The 19,263-nt window shown below is 38.9% G+C and overlaps 1 protein-coding gene across 5 annotated transcripts; it reads right to left on the reverse strand.

The window, feature by feature from the left end:
• Positions 1-3,178: 3,178 nt before the first annotated feature.
• On the reverse strand, positions 3,179-17,800 carry LOC118273445 (uncharacterized). Of its 5 annotated transcripts, XM_035590422.2 has the most exons (3): positions 16,371-17,766; positions 13,735-13,926; positions 3,179-3,467 (listed from the first exon to the last, which is right to left on the reverse strand). In XM_035590422.2, exons 1-2 carry the CDS (start codon positions 17,166-17,168, stop codon positions 13,741-13,743), a joined length of 984 nt encoding a protein of 327 aa, XP_035446315.2. In that variant the 5' UTR covers positions 17,169-17,766; the 3' UTR covers positions 3,179-3,467; positions 13,735-13,740. The 5 variants fall into 5 exon arrangements, 2 of the variants coding, with proteins under 2 accessions (XP_035446315.2, XP_035446316.2); XR_004783413.2 differs by lacking the exon at positions 3,179-3,467 and having other exon boundaries at positions 13,780-13,926; positions 15,868-17,799; XR_004783415.2 differs by lacking the exon at positions 3,179-3,467 and having other exon boundaries at positions 13,781-13,926; positions 16,077-17,799.
• Between the last annotated feature and the right edge of the window lie 1,463 nt (positions 17,801-19,263).

Below are 19,263 nucleotides of genomic sequence, written 5' to 3' on the forward strand. Positions count from 1 at the left end.
CTAGAGATATCAAGTCGCGCCATTACTGTAGCTAGTTAGAATCACAATCCGGGCGCTAGCTGTAAACATGCAAATGTATCCTTCCACTCTCCCTGAAAATATTCTGAAAAATTGCTGAATAATATGTTCACGAGCAATTAACTTCAAGCTTGGCGGTAAGCGGCCGAGCAGGGCTTGGGGCCGTCGACCCCGCATCACACTGTCAGGGACAGAGATTACAGACCCCCGCTCCCCCTCCCCCCACGAGAGCTGTGGTGTTGCCAACACATGGCAATTTGGCACTGGTTAGGTGCTAAATAACTATGACAAATAATAATATCTTTAACAGTTGTGCTGTTAGTTAAATTTCATAATTGTGGATTCCGTTTTATTTCCACGGCTAATTAGCTGGTGCCAAAGTTTTGCGGATAAATCTAGTTGGAGGCGCCTAATGTGAACATTGAACTCTATTCAGTACAGTTAGTTGATAAAATGGTTCATATTTTTATGCAATTAATCTCTAAGTTACGTATCATTGTGTGTTGTGTCCAGTCAGTGTAAATGGTTTAAAAGACACGCCACGATTGTTTTAATACTCCCGATGTAATCCTGTGCCCATCTAAACCGTGACGTCATCCAGTGTCAGGGTGTCACAGTGTGCGACGGGGCCGATATTTTACGCGGCTGGCAACACCGGGACATTAATCACCGTGTTTAGGGGTTGCCAGTGTTGCCACACGTAATGAACTATTGTTACAATCAATAACCGGAGTGCTGAGTGCCGGGATTACGAGGGAGCTCCTCAATTAATGCAGCCGTACTGTTCAATGGTCCACGATGGAAAATGGAAACGCTTTTAGGGATTTTACAGACGTTCCGAAAACTTCGCTTGTACCAGTACTAGGTGGGAATGGTGAGGAATAAAAACTCTGCTGGAATTTATTCGTTTTCGCTTTTTTTTTTCTTTTTTTTCGGAGTTTTAGTTTTGTATAACTATCTGATTGTTCTTTATTCATTAGTAGTTTTTATAGAATTCTTATTTGATCATTAAATATTACAGTCTGCCTCACGCCTTTTATCCCCGAAGGGGTAGGCAGAGGTGCACGTTATGGCACGTAATGCCACTATACAATGTCCACCTATTTTTCACAATTTATGTTATTAGTCCCATGTAATAGGTGGTGAGTCTATTGCCATATACCGGGCAAATTTCAGACACCGTGCTAATAATTACAAATTTTCGAAAAACCAAAAAATGCCCAGCAATACTTCGCCCAACCTGGGAATCGAATTCGAGACCAGCTAACGGCCAACGAGGCAGTTATTACAACGAGGTAGATATTACACAGTCTGCTAGGTAATTCCGCAGAAAAAAACCAAGGAAAATAAAAAGAAATCTTGTATATTTTTATTGTGTTCAAGTTTACAAAAGAAAATAATAATAATTCCTTAACATAGACCTTCTAAGCTATCTCCAAAAACTTAGTTCAATCACTAACCAAACAAGTTCAGTCTAAGAGATCCAAATACGAGTATTATATAACATAACATATATAAATATAACATTGTCTTATACATATACAGTATGTTAACTAACAGAGGGCGTTCCTGTTAACCCGCAATAGTATAGCATCCATACATGCTAAAAAATATATTACCATTCAAAAACAAAACATTTTTTTTTATATTAAAATATTCACCAAAATTTTAAATCGATACGTAAAAGAAACACTCTTTGCACGCGTAGTTGAAGGAAGGCAACGTTGCAATTTATTGCTTATTTTTCTATGCTGATATTTTTATTTTAATCTATTAATGATATAGATTAACGAGTTTAAAGGAACGTCCTCTGTTAGTTAACATACTGTATATCTTAATTAATCATTAAATTATACAAGTTAATATACAAACAATTAAAAAAATTTTAATACTTATGTGTCTATTTACATAGGTACAAATGAAATTGGGAATTTGATCATAATTATGATAAAATTTTTAAACAATGAAGCATTTAACAAATTATAAATTCGCTATTTACAAAGAGGTTTTAATTACCTCCGTTGAATATAATTAAGATTTTGTTTATTTGCGAAAATCACAGAAAAGCGTGAGATAAGTAATTATTTCCACAATAACTATAAAATGTTTTAATTCCTTCATAATAAATAACGACACAAAAACTAGTTATATATAACAGTTTCAGTGAAAATTAATCATCTTTCAGGGAGTGAAGTTAGTTTTCTTTACATATTATAAAGAAGAAAATGTTTGACACTAATTCAAACAATCATATCAGCTCCCTGAAAAAAATATATTTCACAAAATTAGGTAACTTCTCAAGTCCTACCAGAAAACATAAAATCTATTTGCAATGTCGTGTTTCTAAGTCAGTACAAACATATATAAAACTAGGTTCTGCCAGCGGCTTTGCCCTTAAGATGAAAAGTATCCTATCACCCAAGTCAACTCATACCCTGTCTGTATACCAAATTTCATTAAAATCCATTCAGTAGTTTCAGCGTGATTGACGGACAGACATCCAAACAAACAAACTTTCACATTTATTATATTAGTGTGATAGCATTACAATTAAAAACAACATAAGTTCTAAGTACTTATGTACCTATCTAGAGAGATTTTAAATGTAATTTACTATTTGAAATGCTAACTAAAATTGTGCTAGCTAAAAATGTATTTATAAGTTGTGAAACGATCTATCTTTCAATTCATTCATCGTACGGGAGATCCTTGCCCCATTTATTACTTTTTAAAATGTAATCTTTATCAATTCGTTTCAAAAGATTTCGCTTCTAAAGTAATCATTTTAAAATCAATGATTAACAACCGCAAATACAGAGGACCATTACTAAAAATCATTAATAGAAAAAAAACAAAACTTAATTATAAGTTTATTATGTCAAACTAAGAATCTTTCTGTGTTATAAGTAAGTTAAATAAATGACGCCTGTACTCTTAGTACGAGTTTGCTTTTAGCGCTCTGATTGGCCGGCTAGAATGGACCAACCAATCAGAGGGCTTAGTATGACGCTTGCTTTACGTTTAACGAGATATAAACGAGCGCGTTCAGCTGTGATTGGATGGTTCCTTGGAGCCGGCCAATTACAGTGCCGATCGCAGTCTCGTTTCGGTGTCGTTGAATGTAAAACAAACTCGTACTAAGGTCACAGATATAAAAAAATCATTTATCTCCCGAGTTAATAAACTGTCATCTTTATCTATACCTTGGACCAATAAACTAGTAATTTCTCCTTGATCCACACTTACTATAACAACAACTCTTGATTATAACATTAATGATTTAATTATTTATTAGCATTGGTCATCTGTACTCGCAGTTATAATACGAACTTCGCAGTAACCGTGGCATAAGTAGTGTAAATAACATTAAAATTATCTCCTTTGGCGCCTTATGCCTTTGGTGTCGAAAACTCGAGAAGCAGCCTGGACAGTCAGCGATATCTCCAATCCTGTAACATTCATTTTGTAATGTTATCTGTGTGCAGTGGTTAAAAAGCTAATGACTTGTAATCACGAGGGTTCAACGAAACGATTCCGATTTGATTTATGTACTTAAATCTACAGTTTATGGATTGAGAGGTCGCGGGATGCGTGATGTAGGTTAACTCAGAGTTATTTAACTATTTATGAGTGCTTTGTTGTTTAATATTGATTTGCAAATTAATTGGCCGATCGACTAACCGACTATCTGACTGACTGACTGACTGACTGACAACGCGCAACTAAAGCGGCCGCGAATGGGCCGTAAGGATATGCCTAAATTCCCTCGGGAACGGGAAAAATGGGGGTTGCCTGTTTGTGCATACGAAGAATGTAGTTGGTATAAGCTAGTCAGTTACAGTACGGAGTCTGTAATCATGCCCTGGTCTATTGCTGTAAAACCTATTACACGGGTCTTCTAAATGAGACATACATCTCAGAAGATTGGGATCCATTTTACAAGGAGGTACAATGAATATCTTACTCACATTGTCATATTTGTTTTGTTAATTAAAAATTAATTCATTATAATAACGACTAGTCCTATTTTGGCAACCATAACCTCAGTCCTATAATACGTGTAGCGACCTCATTGTGGTTCCCAATTGTTCGCATAGAGGGTGCCACAAGCGGGCGGCCATGTTTATTATATTGTTTATTTCGATAAATGGTTTAGCACTGATGTACGACGCGATAGGAAGGGGATGTCCAACCGTTTTAATTTTAATTAACTTTTAAATTGGGTCAAATGAATTATTGAAATGGATGATGAGTTGAGTGGTTGCAAGGAAGGCTGCCAAGTAACAGGTCGTCAGTTCACGGTACAGTAATGGTGAAGTTATCTGGAACTTGAGTTTTGACTGCTTTATTAGTTCGAGTCAATAAAGCCAATCGGGTTCGATTCCCGGGTCACGTAAAATATTACAGATATATTTAATTTGCGAAATTTTAATATAAGAAACAGTATGGAGTTCAGAATGAGACAAAAGTTTAGTAATTTAGTTAACTGGGCTAATTTTTACTTAGAACGTGAAGTAACAATATATAATTGGAAACAGATATGACATCTATCCCAATAACTTGGCTAACAGTACTTTTGCCACCTAGCTTATTCTCACACCTCCATGTTTGTGGACAAACACGGCCACAACGAAGTGCTAAATACGTGTCGCACTGTTGGTTAACGACGTATTATTATATTTTGTCAATTAATATTACGTAATCATACTGATTGCGGGCATTTTAACCATCCATTTATAATTAAAATGTAGTTATTGATCAATTGTAGTTTGTAGTATTGTTATATACGTTATCATCGATAATGATAATGAACCTTTATTGTTAAAGGAGTGACCTTAAGTGCAACTAGGGTTGCGACCGAGGAATCTCGGGTTCGAATCCCAAGTCGGGCAAAATACAGTCTTCAAGAAGGTCTCCATTCTTAAAGAAATGTCAGTCTGGAATTAGAGTACGAAAATAGGTAGCTACTCATTATTTCTTATATACGTTAATTCACTTAATACCATTTATATATATTTGCCTAGAAAATTGCCACAGTATTTATTTTGTTAACAACTAGTCTTCAAATAATTTTAAATTCTCAAGGCGACATTAGTGATTAAATCAAATTAAAAAAGGAATAAAACCTCGTTTGAGACATTACGATCTGTACCGTACCTAATTTTTCAAAACGCAAATATATTTTTTTACCTATACTACTACTAAATGAACACACCCAATATGGTATTTATTACATTCTACATCCAAGCTTGTTTACCATAAATTATAAAGCGACTTTGTAAATGTTTTATTGGACTGGTTAACTGACTGCCATTAATAAACGCCTATTTTGGCTATATGTAAGTATGTAAATTGAGCGAAATAAATACCAGAGCTATATACAAACACGTTATTCTCCGAAAAATAAGAGGCAACTTTAAACCACCTCTTTGTAACCAGACCCAGGAATCAAAACTGATACCAAATAGCTCCTTGGCTCAGCTCAGCCTTCACTGTTGGCGCCATGACTGAGCAACCGGTTGTCACGCAGTGTGTAGCGGGTTCGATTCGTTTCTCGCACAGAGCAACTCTTTGTGTGATCTACAAATTATTGTTTCAGGTCTGGGTGTCTGGGTGTGAACTTTTTTGTAAACGCACCCACGACGTAGGAGAAAAACCTAGAGTGGGGCAAAGTTAAAAAAATACCTCTTTAAAACCAGACCCAGAAATCAACTCCGTTTATAAACACTATCATAAACACCTACTTATACCAAAAACACTCATTTTATAAAACAATAACCGGGCTCCATTATATTTTCTAACACAACAATACCGACTCCATTATATCCCGTTTAAATCAAGCCACTTACTTAATTAATTTCTATTTGAGAAGTTGAGAGTAAATCAGGGTTAACTTTAAGGTCCTCCGGGACCGCCGGCCCTTTGGAACACGAGACACATTGTTAATTATCATTATCATTTCGGTCAAACGTGTAACCGGTCGAGTTCAACTCACACAAACTATATATTTGGATACCATACATGACATACGGTGAAGGAAGATAGTTATTGTGGGGAAACCTGGGGCCTTAGTCTGCTATTACAATTGTGTTAGAATGGTCGATCATTGAGCAGTGCAAGAGGGAAGGAGCTATACAACCTACATAGCGCACCTCCTGCACCTCCCGCATCAAAAATTCTGACACAATTGTAATAGCAGACTAAGGCCCCAGGACTTATAATTTCTGCCGCTGCCTAATTCCTAACGATCGTAGCTGGACGTGTTATAGCCTACACAAAAATAACTATTCAAATCAAACCAGTAGTTCTAAAATTTACCGCGTTCAAACAAACAAACAAACAAACTCAGCATTAAAGAAGGGCTAAATAAAAAGACTGATGACTGTTGATGAAGCGAAAGAGGTATGTAAGATTCGTAGCAATTGGCACTCTATTCTGCCGCCATGGGAGACAGGCATGAGTTTATGTATGTATATAGCTCCAACCTTCTTCGTCTAAGAAGAGGCCATTGCTTAGCAGTGGGCTGTTGATGTGATGATGTGTGACCTCACACGTGGTCACTATAGACGCTTGAGTGGACAAAACAAATGGTGCATGGCCATAGTACTCGTATACTATGAGTTATGAGTCATTCGTATGCGAGACACTACCGCACCAAGGTGAGCTGTGCTTATGCAATGATTACCACCAGTGCATAGGCCGGTGCGGTATCTATACCGCGTGTGTATGTGGTAGTGATAGCCTATTGTAAGTTATTATTTCAATCAGACTAAGATTAAAGGAGTTTTGAAAGTCAAACAAAAATAAATATGCGCTATAGGTAACGAAGCTATAATTCGTTCCAAAGCCTTTATGATGAGTAATTAGTCTGGCCATCATCTCCGGTTCACACCCTATTTAAGTTTTCGCAACTTAATACGTAATTTAAACCTGACAAATTAATATATCTCTTGATTTGTACTTCACACACGATCTGGCTAATCAATCCACATGATCTTTTGAGATGGAACCATATCTTTACTAAACTTCCCGTGCGTACGGCACGTCGCGTTCCACAAAAAGGCTGATGCATGATCTGGAGCTGCGGACTACCTAGCGGGTTTACTGGGACTTCGGCTCGAAAATTAGGAAGAAAAATGTTTAGGAAACTCGTTTAGGAGACCATTAATTACACCGTGTGACATCCGCCATATTTACATATTTGCTGCACTTTTTACGCACGGATGTCAGTCTTCCGTTTTATTAGATGCTAATCATAATTATAATGGTGGCATTCATTTGAAACCGGAATATTTGCATTAATTAGCATTATCTATCGACTGTCAACTACGGTGTTACTAGTTGGTATATTCATTAGATGATTATCCACTAATTTAATGACGGTAGTAAAAAACCTGTTCGTCACGAAATACGGAAATTACTTCTTAAGCGTTGGTGATTTACGTCAAGTAAATGCCGTCAAGGACTAGAACAGGCTGATGATGATGATGAAAAGCCGATCTTCTAAGATTTACAAGTAAATATTTTATTTAGAAGAAACAAGAATGGGCTCCGGTTCGATAAGTAGGAGTAGGAACGGGGTGGTTTTAAGTCAGTAAGAGTCTGACACTCCCTCTCGCTTTGCCCTGGCGAGAGAAGTCATTGGATGATTTTCCCCCTTAAAATAACCTATCAACTAATAACCCGCCCGCTCCTCGTGTCTCTCCACGTGCAGAGAACACGTCACGCGAAGCTACGTCGACCCCCAAAGTAGCTTACGCCGCAATTGCTGCCGCAAACACGACAGCTGCTACGGTACCTAAGCAGGGTAAGCAGAACCGGCGCTGTGAATCCGTAACAACGATTCCGGTACAGCGCTGTCCAGGAAAGCCTGAGTGTGATGAGGATGGCTTCATCAAAGTTCAAAAGAAGAAGAAGAAGAAGCCTACTTCTCGCAATCAGTGCGGTACTGGACTGACCGGACCAAACATGCTGCTGCGTCCAGCTGTGCCTACGACGTTGCTGTATGTGTCCCGACTACACCACACCACGAAGGTTGAGGACATCGTGGAGTATGTGAAGGTGAAGACCAACTGGACCTTGAGGGTCGTAAGGTTGGAACCGCGTCAAAATACCAACTTCAAGTCGTTTGTGGTGCGAGTTCCAACTCAACATCTCGAGAAGTTCCTCAAGGCAGAATTTTGGCCGAAGGGTGTCATATACCGACGTTTTCGAGGCAGGCTACGTGACACCGAGCAGCGTAATACGACGCCACGCATCGTCACATCGTGTGACCTTAATAACTAATATAAAAATTATGTATTTATAGTATTTTATGTTTTAGTATAGTATTATTGTATTGATATGGGCCTTCGTTGCCTGATGTATTCATAAATAAATATAAAAAAAGAGTTTTTTATATATAAGTTTATTTATATTTGTTCTCCACGGACTCTTGGTCCGTGCCTTGTCATACAATTTGTTTTTTTTACAATAAATCTGCTACAATATTAAATACTTTTTGGACATTTGTGTATAACGCACCTGATAAGGCATGTACTATTGTAGTAGTACTGTAGTAATGACTAGATTATCGAACAAGTAACTTGCAGTTGCAGTACCTAAGTAATTAATGTATTGTTCGCGGCTCGTGGCCTAGTAAACGTACTTACATGATCGTGTGTACTAGCCTGCATGTGTTGTAGGCAGTTGTGGTCAATCAGAGTTAGGAAATAATTTCTAATTGGTGTCAAGAAGACAAAACTCTTAAGAATTTTTGCCAGTAAAACATTTGAAAGACAAATATCGTCAATATTAACACAAGAAAAACAATTAAATTAAATTTTGGAACATTTGATCTTACATAAAATAATCTTTGAGAAGCACAAACAACAAAAATTTTATGGTATTTGAGGCAATAAACCGATGGTGGTTTAGTTTTCAGTCTTCATTGACGTGTAAAAGTGTTATTTTATAACCTATTTACAGAAATAAATATCATTTCAAAATGGCTAATTGAACAGTTTATGGAAATAGAAAACTAATAGATATTATTATTATAATAATATGTCCACGTGTTTTGGCTTAACTTCTACAAATGCTTGATAGACAGGTACTTATTACGACATAAGACTATTAATATTGTTATTCTGCTACTTAGTATCTACCAAGCTTTAATTATCAAAATTCGACAACAAATAAAATACATAATTCATAATATCATTACCACTTGTCACTAGACAGAGTTCTACTCAGCGCCATTTACTACGATCCCCACATATATTATACTTCTACATCTACATTCATATACATATAGCATCACGCCTTTTATCCCAGAAGGGGTAGGCAAAGGTGCACATTATGGCATATATTAACCACCACTGTAACTATAATGTACACCCACTTTTCACAATTTAAGTTATAAGTCCCATAGGTGGTGAGCCTATTGCAATATATCGGGCACATTTCCAGACTCCGTGCTACTACTGAGAAATTTTCGAAAACCGAAAAAAGCCCAGCAATACTTCGCCCAACCCGGGAATCGAACCCGAGACTCCTTGCCCGGCAGTCGCACTAGCAACCACTCGACCAACGAGGCAGTCATACGCTTATGTAATACATAATGCATAGTATCATTACCACTTGTCACTAGACAGAGTTCTACTCAGCGCCATTTACTACGATATCCACATATACTCCCACATCTTCATTCATAGGTCATAAAAGCTTGTCTCCGCCATTCACAGTACTTATTACGTAAGTGAACAGTAGGGCTACTCCGGTTCTCGAATGCGAAGTTTCGTTTAATCTTCGGCAGTAGGTTTTATTGATTTACTAATAAAATTATTCAAAATAACGTTTTATTTTTAATTTCATATCGAAATCTATTTATTTATCTTCATTTCATTCGTTCATTTTTGTTCACGAAATCTCCGAAGTATCGTACGAAACTTGGTGTTTCGTTGAATTAGAGTAGGCCCCCAGTTCCTAGTCTGACTGCGACATAGTACGAGACTACGGGTGTACGAGTACGGCTTCGGATTGCGGCGCGATCGGTACCAGCTCCGCGCGCCGCCGGTAATTAGCTTCAACACTGGGTTGCCAGCTTACTGGGAAACTTTTCCCTGGTCATAGTTAAGGTAGTTTAGAGTTTAGTATTTCATAAGGTGAGATAAATAGTGGGACTATTACTAATGTTACTATCAATTTAATATCAACAATTGTGTATTAAGAAATTCTGTATTTTTGGTATATATAAGCCAAAAAAGATACTTTTGAGGGGGGCCTTAATTTTAGGATGATGAGTCTATATGCAATCCTGTCTTATTACAAGAGATTATTAGGACAGTTGTACAGATCTCTTTCATTTGCAATTTAACACATTGAATGCCATGGTGGTCACCGGTGACCGACGTTAGCGGAGGATTTGCCTTCAACAGTTTTCTATTGGCTGTCAAAGACTTAAGACGCAAATCATTTAACATTATTCAAGATTTTTGACCTACTACAACACCTATCAACCGACTTCCCAAAAAAGAAAACATTCTCATCGCCTAAAGTGCCCCAGTTTCCAGGGAAACTCGCAGCGGCTGGCAACACAACAGTTATGTAGCTAATACCGTGATCCTGTCGAATATTGTTTCGCGTGTCTTCTATTCTCGTTCCGAGGCACAAAAAGTTTCAATTTCGTTTGTTTTTCTAACTGACTTTGTACACGATTTCGACTTTAACAAATAACTAAGGAACCAAAAATGTTTATACTTTTTTTAAAGTGCGGAATGAGGTTTCTGTTGGTTGGAGAAGCAATCATCGCACGAAGATAAATTGTTTAAAGGATTCTTCTTTAAAGGTCGCGCAAAGTTATTTGATTTCTCGATTTTTTCAGTAACTGTTTGGAGTCAGAAATTGTGGTCATCTGACTGTTCTGATTAACAATATACATTTGAATTGAGCCCATGTCATACTCGGTACTCTCACTCAATTAGGTACTAGTTACAACTAGATTGGTTGAGTAAATAAAGCCTACAGAGGTAACAAACAACCAAACAAACAGATAATTTACTTTCGTTTTTTGAGCGGGGAAATTGTCCAATAACTTCTCCCTCGTTGTAGCGAGGCAAGGAGTGTCAGATTCTTACTGAGTAAAAACCACCCTGATCCTACTCCTGCTATAACCTGGAACCCCGGTAACGCGTTAAGTTATCCACAGCTCCACATAGGATTTTAAAACATAGTGAAGTTTTAATTTCAATTTATTCGATAGTTTTATTGCAACGTCATACCTTTCATCTCGGCACGTAATGTCGCTACACAACGTACACCCACTTTACACCATTTGTGTTATAAGTCCCATATAATAGGGGGTGAGCCTATTGCCATAATATACTGGACACAATTCCAGACTCCGTGCTACTACTCAGTAATACTTTGTCCGACATTTGGGGAATCGAAAGTATTTCCTAATTTTTTTTTAAACTATCCATCCTCTGCAATTCACATGTCAGTCTAGTACCAGTTCAATTAACATAGTTTTATCTGTGGGCAGCAGGCTAACGGGTCAGTCGACTCAGTAGCGACCGCAGTTATATATCGGTATTATTAATTAGCAGCAAGTTATTGATAACTTCTATTAATGTCAAGATCAATTAAAATATCGACTAATTGTTGTTTGTGAGCTGTGCGTCAAATTGTATTTATTTATTTATAGCTGCAAAATTTTGCAACCCAATTATATTTTTTGTACATATTTTGTACACACACATACACAACGTCACGCCTTTTATCTCCGCCGAGGTAGGCAGAGGTAATAAGGGGTAAGCCTATTGCCATATACTGGGTACAAATCCAAACTCCGTGCTACTACTGAGAAATTTTCGAAAATCCGAAAAAGGCCCGATAATACTTTGCCCGACCCGGGAATCGAACCTGAGACTCCTTGTCCGGCAGTCGTACTTGCAACCACTCGACCAACGAGGCAGTCAGCAGGCAACATTTTTCTTGAATGGGTTTTATTTCACGGTTTTTTACTAAACTAACGATATGTTTTCTTAAGAAGTTACATAATGATAACTCCATTAAGAATTCTAAACTCCATAAACATAATTTTGTCCGAATCAAGGACCAATGCATAGACCGACATGCTCATTAATCCCTTTTTTGTCTATTACACTACCGAGTCAGTCAAATTCCATCTGTATAAAAATATCCCGAATTCTTTAACAAGTAAATAAAGCATGTATAAGATTGCTATAAATAATGATTCTCCTCGTCCAAGGCTGATGCAAAAACTCGGACCCACTTAAAATAGACCGACATAATTACATTTTAGTCTACGTTTTTATACATAAATAATCATAATATGTATATGAGGCAGATGTATATAAAAAATTTAGAACTATCCTTTAAAAAAAAGTTGCGCCGTACTTAACATTCTTGATTATTTTTTTCAGATTTAATGGGTCGACGTTTGACCGCTATCTCACCTGATGGTAAGTGATGATGAGCTAATAGTTTGCGTGTCAACAAAAAGCGCATGCGTAATTTGGAGCGAGATTAGTTTGTCGTACCTATCTGTAGGTACCGCAAACACTTTATATAATAAGAATAATAACAAGAGGTCTTTGGTTTTATTCCCGGGTAAACTACACTACTTTCTTTTTTTACTTTTCCAATTTTCATAGACATTTTACCAGTTATTTCTACTGTGAATTTCACATTAGCCTGGAATAATGTCCAGTTTATTATGGCGTTTGGAACAGCCTTTTTTTGAGGGAGGAAAATCATCCAATGACTCCTATCGCCTTGGGCGAGGCGAGAGGGAGTGTCAGACTCTTACTGACTAAAAACCACCCCATTCCTACTCCTGCTTTTCGAACCGGAGCCCCGGTAAACCCGCTAGGTAGTCCGCAGTTCCGGATTTGGAACAGCCTAACTGCTAATTATATTATTATTACAGTTATATTATCCTAATAATGGGGGGTAATAATTACATATTACACACAATTTCAGACTTCGTGCTACTACGAGAACTTTAGATATATAAAATATATGAAAGCGTAGCCACGTGTAGATAATAGTGTTTATTTAACAATAATGCATTATCAGTCCACTTGAAATTATACTAGGAACAAGATTTACTAGATAACATTCGAGTAATGTTTATGTGACATCATACACATACGCACCGATATTAACATACTTCTATTTAAAAAAATAAACAACGTCGCCCTACTCTAGGATTTTCTCCTGTGTCGTAGATGCATTTACAAACATACAAGTTCACATACACATGACACCCAGACCCGAAACAACAATTTGTGGATCACATAAAAAGTTGCTCCGTGCGGGAATCGAACCCGCTACACGTTGCGCGGCAGCCGGTTACCCAGCCACCGCGCCAACCGTGCGGTCGTATACCTGAGTAGTCTTTATATTATGTCAATGTATGTATAAATTATTTTTCAGTGAAGGGTGGGTCAGTTTGCTTTTATCAGTTTCGATAAGTACCTAGCTCAAGAGTTCCATCGAATCGAATCTAAACAAACTTTTTAGTAAGTATGTTTAGTTATTTCTAGAAAACCTAAAAATTCTTCAAGATTCTTTGACTATGTTTCTACCTGGACCTAAGAATCCAAGAATTACAGTTCAAAAACATTTAAATCGAGAGAATTCATCCCAGTACCTTTCGATAGCAAAGGCTGCACTTTAAATGTTAGTTTACGTGTAGGGATCACATACCTGAGATCATATAATATAGTTCCTGTCAGGCTGCCGTCGACCTATGGCGAATGGCCAGGCCCTGGCGCGCACGGCAGCCGCCACGTCGCCGCGCAGCAGCGCCACCACGTCGTCCAGGAACCGCAGCGCACGCGCCTCCGCGCCCAGCGCCCGCGCAGCCGCCGTACATCGCCGCGCGCGCACTGAAGACGCCTGAAATACAATTATGAAATTTTATAGGGAGTTTCTTTGCACGAAGTTAATAACTCATCTCAATCAAAAACATTGTTATTGTCTTTTTTGAAATTACTTAAATGTATAAAGTTTCTGGCAAATACTTAGATGGATCCAGATTATTCCAGGTACTATGGATTGAGATCAGTCATTAATTTCGGCAGTTGGTAAGAAAATTACAAGGACTGAAGAACCCATTAACCGCGACTATACAATTTTGGGTTTAATATTGTCTATAACAAAGTCTATTTTATAAAAGACGTGCTTGAAAATCGTACTCTAATTGCCCATAGAATACAATTTATTAAGTATATACGCTACTTGTAAATACTTTGTGATAAACAAAACAATTGATTCTGTCGACAATCAGTTGAGAATCTCGTCGATTGCAAACACAAAAATATCTCGTTAATTGGACACGCTTGAAACGTTTATTCAATCAAGTGATAATTCTTCGTTTACGAAGCATACACTACATGAATTTAAACGACTGTCCGCCTATTCTTACAACGACAATTTAACATGGATATTTAAGTCTTTGACTGCCAATAGAAAACTGTTGAAGGCAAATCCTCCGGTAACGTCGGTCACCGGTGACCACCACGGCGTTCAATGTGTTAAAAAAACTGTATTTTTCTGCCTGCCCTAGTCACGCAATGTATTTGAATGGAACCTATCAATCATCAGCCGCTTCCTATCTCATCAGCATCATTAGAATGATCGAGATCACTGAAGATCTCTAACAAAAACATTTAAGTGATGATACGAGTCATTATAATTAGTTACGTCTAACTTACAGAGCGCCATAAGCTAAATAATAAATACCTTGTTTGAAGTAATGGAACAAAAAACATGGAGGTACTAATCTGTTTATAAATGTAGCACAAATTGTGTATTTAGTTGTTATTGTTAATGTCTATTACTTATTATTGTTTCCTTATTAAAATACATATATCCTTATTAAAACCGCAATAGGAGGATAGTGGCCGACTGATGGGACTGTTTTCAGTTAAAATAATATTAATTTATGTTACGGAAACGTTCTAGGTGTGTTCGTCATAGGGAGGTGGAGGTTAAAATCCCACAAATCCTAGTTTTTTCCCCAAAAAGTTAGGCGCCTTTTATAGGCTTCCCCCCGGCACCAAAAAAGGAAAAGAAACAGGCATGTGTGTGACATATGAGTGGAATTTTTAAATATAAAAAGGGAAGATTCATTTAAGAATTTGAGTAAACAAAATAAAATTAATTAAAGACATTTAACTTCTTCTGATAACAGTTTGTAACTGGGTTGTGTTTCGTTTGTTACAAATGTTCAGTTAAAAACCTAACTACTAGGAAAACACTTATTTGAATTTAAGTTTAAGTAATTGTAATATGCAAATACTTTTTATATATTTTTTATATCAAAACGAATGATTATTCATAAACGACATTGTATTTGTGTCATTTGGTCACTCACTCCTTATCTTTGTTATTGTTTGACTTCGAATATTTACTGATAATTATTTATATAATAACTCGTATCTCAAGCACCCTACAACGACCTTGTAATTAATACTGAAATCGCTTGTCAATACTGACTAAGAATAGTTCATGAAACAACATGTAGTTATTCTACCGACTGGTGTTAGTGGCCACCGCGCGCTACGCCACGCGTGGTGCTGCTTATGCACTCAGTGAAGCGCATCGTTCCGCATTGGTGAAGAAGATTTACTACAAAATTATGAAATCGTCTTACAGCTAATAACAAAACTATTGAAACACTGAAAACTATACCGCCCGGGCGGACACCCGCCGGTTCGTGTGCTTTCCCTGTGCTCAAAAACAACTTTCGACGTAGTAGAACATTAGAAATGAATTCCATAACGCTTAACTGTTGCCAATAAATCACATTGATCGAGATTTTCACAATGCACTCACTTTAGCAGAACGCGGGGAGTATCTTAAATAGTAGATGGCCGACGTACTCAATATATTCCCGTGTCACTTGCAACCAAGTTTGGTTTGTGGCGATAGACAGAGACAACGAACCAAGTGAAAGTAGCACGAAACAAACGATAATGTATTACTTAATGATGCAGTAAACTAGATTGGTTTGTTTAAGTGCACGCAGATAACGAGCAACTGACCGATGTTTACCGACCGACCGGCGACCCGCCGAGTCGCTGTAATAATTATATCGACACATCCGCTCGCCGTGCTCCCGCGGCTCTGGCGAAATTCTCATGAGCAGCCAATATTCCAGGCGAGTGGCCCCTACTCGAACTGTGCATTATGGAACGGAAGGAAATTCAATCGTTGATGTAGGTCGGTGCGAGGTGCGAGCTCTAGTGTACGGTGCAAAGCGTGCGTGAGGCGGCGCAGGGCGGCAGAACGGTACGAACGCGTCAGGGGTCGCGGCGAGCCACGCGCCGGGCCAGCACCTGCAGGTCCGCGTGGATGTCGGCCAGCTCCGAGTGCAGGTCGCGCGACTGCGCCAGCAGCACGTCCAGGCGCCGCGCCGTGGCGGTCAGCGCGCACTCCTCCTCGTCCTCCTCCACGGCCAGTGCCAGCCGGCCCAGCCGGTCCCGCTCCACTGCCTCCCGCACTCCACCACCACCTCGCTTGCGGAACTCGCTCAGCAGCTCCCGTCGGCAGCCTCCTGTAAGCTCCTCTTCCTCCGCCTCGCGCAGCTCGTCTGCCAATGACCGCTCAGCAGCAGAGTTATTTGACTTATTGTGACTAGTATCTTCAGGGGATGAGACTGACTCTGAATCCTTATCTGATTGTGGCGGTTCTGGCGGTCTGTGATGGGGCTCGGGTGTGGCAGATGCCGATAGCAAGGGGCTGGGTGATTGAAGAGCTCGCTGTAGAAACCGTTTAGTATCTTCATCGAGTGGTCTAGTGAGGCCGCGGCGAGGGATCGGTCTCACGATGGCTTCAAGTGCGTCCCGCCCTGGATCTTCGGGCCGCAGCAGTTCCAGGATGCGTGCGCGGGGAGGTGATATGGTGGCGCAGACGTCGTAGCGAGCAACCAGCTTGCCCTTGCTGGGCGAGGTGTGGATGTCGCCAGTGGGGGTGTAGGCGCGGATGTTCTCATTGAGCAGCCTGTAGTTGCGCAGCTTGACGTTGCCCTCGGGCGGCAGCGCCGAGGGCTCGCAGGCCGCAGGGTCCGGCTCCACGATCTCGATGTAGTGCGCGGGCAGCGGCTCGTCGCGCGGCGTCTGCGTGAACACGTTCATGTCGCGCTCGGGCGGCGCGCGCGCTCGCACTGCCCGCGCTGCCTCGCGCCGGCCCACTCAGCCCGCGCGGGACGCACGCGGTGACAAGGACGCGCGGGACCTGACGCCTGGCCCGGCACTACCGGACTGCACCCCACGCACCACTAATTAGATTTAACACTCCCTTGTTGTCAGTGATATTATGAAATCACTGTTAGTGTCACATTAGTGGGACAAGAATAACAACGTGTTAATGTAAAAACGATGCGCATTCCGTGCGCAGTCGAGGTGGGCTGCGTTTTCTAGTAGCGGTCGAGTGGCTGTGTTTCACTTTTGTTGCATTTTGTTAGGAACTCGCTGCACGATTCAATGTTCTTGAAATGTAATATTTAAGTGTACGTTGTACCAAACGTTTTGTTATTAAAAGCGCACCACAGTACGCTGCGATGAGTCATTGTTCCCTAGAGTATCAGTCACTTATACCAATTGATGCGTTTATTATCATTTATTGGTTAATAAAACCACAAAAATGTTTCGTTAATTTATTTCTTCGAGATAGCGTCGGCGTAGACCTGTACATACCACAAATATTTGTCACTCGGATGAAGTAAGGTTGCGCAACAAACTGGTCCAGTTATGTTAACCGCATGGTAATCGCGGATTTGTATATGCTATAGAGGATCATCCACTAAGCAGTTATGTAAAAAATATGCTAATTAGTGTAATAAAAACTGTGAATCACTGTGATAGAAAAAAACCGGTTAAGTGGGTACCATCCAGAATAAAAACAAATATTTTGGTATGTAGATATACATTATGTATGAGGATGATTAAAAATACATTAATAATGTGTTTAAAGCCTAGAATTAATTTTCCTGTTATTGAAATATCGCATCAGCCTATTGGAAAAAATAAATAAAAAATAAAATATTTGTCCCACACGCTAAATTAACAAGTGCCATGTATAGTTTACATAAATATTTGTAAATACATAAGATTTTATAATAAGAAAAATGTCCCAAGTTTGCGGTGAAATGGGACATGTTCAGCATGTGTAACATAGGGCCTTGTGCTGGTATTCTACTGACCCCTCAGATGACCCACGGATGGACAAAGTGGCTGCACTGGCATTGGCGAGGTAGTACTTGCGAGTAAGTATCGGGTTCGCACCCGGGTCGGATAAAGTACAATTGAGTTTTAAGTAACTCATTAAGACTGTAAATAGTAGGTACAAAAATTTAGGCGAATACATAAGACGTTAGGAGGTGCCTTCCGAATTGTTACAAGGTTGATAAAATACTTAATTACACAGAATAAATACAGCTTTTCCTCCATGGAATATTTCTGAAGGTAAGGAAGGTACACCAGTTACAGGTCCCTTAAGGGAAAACCGACTTTATTGTCAAGTTTAATAAGGATATTCAAGAAAAAATACAACTTTATGTATAAAGGACTAGCTTGTAACATTATCCTGCACTAAATATTTGAAGGTTATTTTTTTATTTAACAAACTACACAGGAAATTATGAGACCGTACTAAAACCAGATTCTCTTTCTAACAATTAAATAGAAAGTACAAATGGAAGAACTAACAATGAAACATTTAAAATATACACACAAGTTTGCATGATGAGTTTCCATTGATCTTGTTTATAAGTATGAAAAACACTTTTCGACTATTATTTCCCATGTTATCGACTGCACGGTTGGCGCGGTGGCTGAACAAGTGGCTGCCACACAACGTGTAGCGGGTTCGATTCTCGCACGTAGCAGTTTTATGTGTGATCCGCAAATCGTTGTTCCGGGTTTGGTGACATGTATGTTTATAAACGCACCCACGACACAAGAGAAAATCCAAACTTTTTTTTGTTAGTGGTGAGCCTATTTACATTAATGGAGTACGTATCTGGACTGTATACTATTCGTCTAGCGTCTACAGGCGTCTTCAACTTATTGCACAACATAGTACACGTCACCAAAGAAAATGCAGGTGATAAGGGAAATTGCACCTTATTTCCCGACTTTTTCGGTGAATTTTCCAACTTTTTCTTTGGTAAATAAGCATGTTAAAGTAATAATGATCTATCTAATTTTGTTTAGTTATACTGGAGTTTTA

The sequence above is a fragment of the Spodoptera frugiperda genome, chromosome 1 (assembly GCF_023101765.2).
Source record: "Spodoptera frugiperda isolate SF20-4 chromosome 1, AGI-APGP_CSIRO_Sfru_2.0, whole genome shotgun sequence".
Classification (NCBI taxonomy): Eukaryota; Metazoa; Arthropoda; class Insecta; order Lepidoptera; family Noctuidae; genus Spodoptera; species Spodoptera frugiperda.